The sequence below is a fragment of the Belonocnema kinseyi genome, chromosome 5 (assembly GCF_010883055.1).
Source record: "Belonocnema kinseyi isolate 2016_QV_RU_SX_M_011 chromosome 5, B_treatae_v1, whole genome shotgun sequence".
NCBI lineage: Eukaryota > Metazoa > Arthropoda > Insecta > Hymenoptera > Cynipidae > Belonocnema > Belonocnema kinseyi.
The window spans coordinates 45,070,168-45,074,305 of NC_046661.1; the positions used below are offsets into that span (position 1 = coordinate 45,070,168).

The 4,138-nt window shown below is 34.8% G+C and overlaps 1 protein-coding gene across 6 annotated transcripts in view; it reads left to right on the forward strand.

Moving 5' to 3' along the window:
* Positions 1-3,044, forward strand: part of LOC117173205 (nose resistant to fluoxetine protein 6-like) — a 114,641-nt gene extending 111,597 nt beyond the window's left edge. For 3 of the 6 annotated variants that reach the window (XM_033361644.1, XM_033361642.1, XM_033361643.1), the window contains exon 11: positions 712-3,042. In XM_033361644.1, coding sequence (XP_033217535.1) covers positions 712-876 — 165 coding nt within the window. In that variant the 3' untranslated portion in view covers positions 877-3,042. Of the gene's footprint in view, positions 1-711 lie in introns of all 6 variants that reach the window. The other 3 variants (XM_033361641.1, XM_033361640.1, XM_033361645.1) reach the window with 3 other exon arrangements.
* The last annotated feature ends 1,094 nt before the right edge of the window (positions 3,045-4,138 follow it).

Below are 4,138 nucleotides of genomic sequence, written 5' to 3' on the forward strand. Positions count from 1 at the left end.
TAACGTCGCAACCGCTCTCGCTCTGCTCCCCTGAGAAACTACGGAAGCCAGCAGTTTTAGGAATGCTGCGAACGGAATGACTGAAAGCGAGAGTTTGGTGTAATTCATAACAACTACGAATAAGGGTAGTTTCAAGAATCAGCGTTTTTCTGTGTACGATGTCTAGTGTTGCATTCGGCCCAAGAAAAACGCTGACCTCGCTCGAATTCACTCAGTTCCCAAAAGGTTTTGCAATATGACATTTTGCATGTCAAATATTGGAAGAAAAATACGAAATGGATTCTATTGTGAAAACGAGACAAGCTGAGACAATAATTTTTACAATTGAACGAGACTTTTTCTCAGTTAGCATGTTTCTCGTCAAATATTGCTAGAATAAAATACTAAATGATATCACACTTCGGCCTCGCAAGAAGTGAGCGTCAAGTGCTAAGTTAGACGCATTGACACATTGTTTGATAGATGTAACCAATTCAAAGCTACAAGTTACAATAAATTAGCGGTAGATTACCATAAATTTTACTTGAATTACCAGAAAATACTTAAATTTCCGTTAATTTCGAAAAATCGAAAGCTTTACAAAATTATCAGAAAATATACACATACACATTGAATGCACATATACATTGAATTAATATACATATGTGTAACATAATTTAACAGTGCATTATAATATTCATACTTATGTTATTCTACTTTTATCTTTTGCAGGTTACTGCCTTCACCGTCGATTTAGTTTTATCCTTAACGGTTGCCTTCTTCATTTGCATTGTATTCGAAATCCCAGCGAAAATTTTGGAAATGTTTCTACTAAGAAAAAAAACTATGAATCAGAAGTCAAAGAAAGAGAAGAGAGAACGAATAAAAAAAGACTGAAAAACCCATAGTGACTCCCAAAGATCAAATTTTCACTAAAAAAGGGGCTTCACGAAATTGTTATGTACCTCGATTATAAGCGATATAGTACTCTATATAATACTTTCAGCCCACGTCAAGAATAGCACAGGCCGACAAAATTTCAAAAACGCAAAAACCTAGAAAGACAACCATACCTACCTGAAGGTTTTTGGTGCACTAGATCCAAATCTAGCCTCAGAAATGTTCCATCACCCTAGGTTTCCGAAATATCTTAAACTAAAAGTGCGAAAAACGCGGTTCTTCGCTATATTTGAGAATTTTTCTCAAAGTGAATAAATTTGTTTCTAAAAACTAATGACGGTATTGGAAGCTACTACTCTTACACTTGAAAGTAGTAAGAGTAGTAGTTTTTAATACCGTCATTGGTTTTTAGAAAAGAAATTTATTCACGTTGAGACAAAATCTCAAATATAGCGAAAAACCGCGTTTTTCGCACTTTTAGATTAGGATATCTCGAAAACCTAGGGTGATGGATCATTTCTGAGGTTTTTTTCTTTATCGGCCTGTGTAATCGATACAATGTACACCCGCTTTTAGCAGGCATCTGTGCATTAGATTCTTGCAGCATGTGTAACTAGTAGAAGGTTCTGGAAGCGCTAATCCATACAAACCTATAAAAACCGCCCCTTCGGATCGGCTGGAGAATTCTCGTCACCGGCTTGTCCGAAACACACTGTAACCTGTTGCTCTTAAATATACTTATATTATATCTATTTGAAGTGGTTAATACTTCTGCCGATCCTGACCTATTTGGTTAATGGTTCCATCTTGTTTATTAGAACTAAGAACTAATCAAACCCATGGCCTTGTCTCGCGACTGTGAGTTAAATGATCTCCTGGCACGACAACATTTTGACGACAGCCAGCTCTAGGGGCTTAGGAGTAACCTGGTACAATGATAGCAGAGCTCAAGTAAATTCACCTCTATTTAAGAAGGCCCCGACTATAAATTGAAGCGGGACTGATTGATCTAAGCAGGTCGATTACTGTTAAAGCATCACTGATTGATTTGAGCGGGTCGAATTTGATTTTTACCCAATTCGACCAGTCCATCCTAGTGAAATGGCGTATTGTTTTCGGACTTAGAGCTTCAGTACAGGGGTGAATTTTTTTATAATGGTTTGTTTTCATATTCAGAAATGGTTTCGTTAGCTTTAAATTCCAGCATGGTGATATATAACCTTAAGCTAAGCCGACGCGACGGGTGAAGCAGTCCAGCATGTCGTCGACCTTCAGTGACCTTTTGTGTCACAATCAGAGCACCATGATAAACTCGTAGAATGTCAATTTAATTTCAGTCGTGTGGTTGACATAATTTAATTGTTAACTGTAAAGTTTAGCCACTCTCAATATAAGACCTTTATCGTAAGTCATAGGGCTATTAAATGACATCGCAGTTACTATCGCGGATAAATTGATAGAATGTATTTGAATTTCAGTCGTTTTGTCTACATAATTTAATTGGTAACTATTAAGCTTAGCCACCGTCAATATAAAGCCATAGTTTTTAAATCGTTGGGCGAATAAGAAACGCCTTAAAATGTGACCGTTATAAAATCGGATCGACAACCGATATGTTAAATGATCGGTATTGTCAAGGTACCTAGACACAAGTATGAGCATGTTACTCAACTCATATTTTGTGAAATAATTAGTATGATTGTTATCTTACAGGGATATTTTTTTAATATGAAGCTGCAATGAGTGTAAATAAAAAATAGATGTGTTTGTCATCCGTATTCGTTTCTTTCCTTGTTGTAAAGGATCTAGCACCCTTCAGGCAAAAACTTAAAAATCATTCAAAAACTAAAAATCACTACTTGCAATTTAAACAAAATGAATTCCGAATTGGCTTAGGCTTGGCTAATGCGACATTTGACTAAAATTTATTGGCTATGAATAAACCATTAGGATATTAAATAAAAATAATCAACACTAATTGGCTGAGATTTCAGCCAACAGTCATCGGAGAAATGTAAAAGTATGTATAAGTTCTGCAACTATACAACTATATCGCTATATTACCGTCGAATCGCACGCACGACGCTGGGAGTATAGCTTTGAATCGTCTGTATATACTTACCAGTAGAGTGTATCATCGCTTGTGAGAAATAACTAACAGAGCGAATAAAAATATCTTTGTGCCTGGGAATTAAGGAAGTTTTTTTTTTCTAAACATTTTTGTACAATTTTAGAAACAGCCTTGTGCATTGAAAGTGTAACTGTATGTAGAAGTAGATTTGCTTAGCATCCTGGCAATGAACTAATCTGACAGTTGGCGCTCCAATCAGGTCGGCTGACTATCATACTTATTGTTCCTGAATTAAAATATTTCCAGTCAAAATTTGGAAACAGTTTTAAGCTTTTTTTAAAAGAGAAAAGAACACAGTAATTTAAAAAAAGCTTAAAACTGTTTCCAAATTTTGACTGGAAATATTTTAATTCAGGAACAATAAGTATGATAGTAATTAATCATTCTGAAATTATCACGGAAACTAGCAGCTGAATGGTGATGAAATTAAATATTTGGATCGGCATTCTGAGGTTAAATAATTTATGTTCTATTATGATTTATTTTATGTTTCTATTAAATAATTAATAATTATGAAGAATTCAAATATTTAGTTTCTCTGTTATGAATATTTAGTAAAATAAATAATCAAAAGAAAATAACCCTAGTGTGCCCCCTACGATTTCTTCTTTAAAAACTCAAAAAAACAGCAAGATCAACTTTTTAATTGTGGAAATTCGGATTCTACGTTATAATTTGCATTAGAAACTCACAGAGTAATCGCAATACTTTTTTTCGCAGCATTAAAAACTTTCGAAAATAAAATACCTGTCATTTACGGTACATGTGCGGAGGCGGCTTTAACTGCATCTTCTTTTAGTAGCAGTTAATAAGAGTTCCGTAGGTAACTTTAAGAATTTTGTCATGAAGCTAGTGCCACGATGTTGGAACCTCAGACAACAACGCTGCGATACAAGTGAGAGCAGTCAAGCAGTGTCCTTGAGGTTACGAAGCGAGATTTTAGGACTACAAGGTAAAGGATTAGTTTAAATTCTCATTTTTCATATTATTCTTATAGAAGAAGGTATTAAATTTGGGTAAAACTAGACATATCAATTCTGACATACATTTATTTACATTCATTTGCCAATTTTGAAATTTATTTTCAAACTTCGCGTGCAACATACTACTTGAGCTTTTATGGATGCG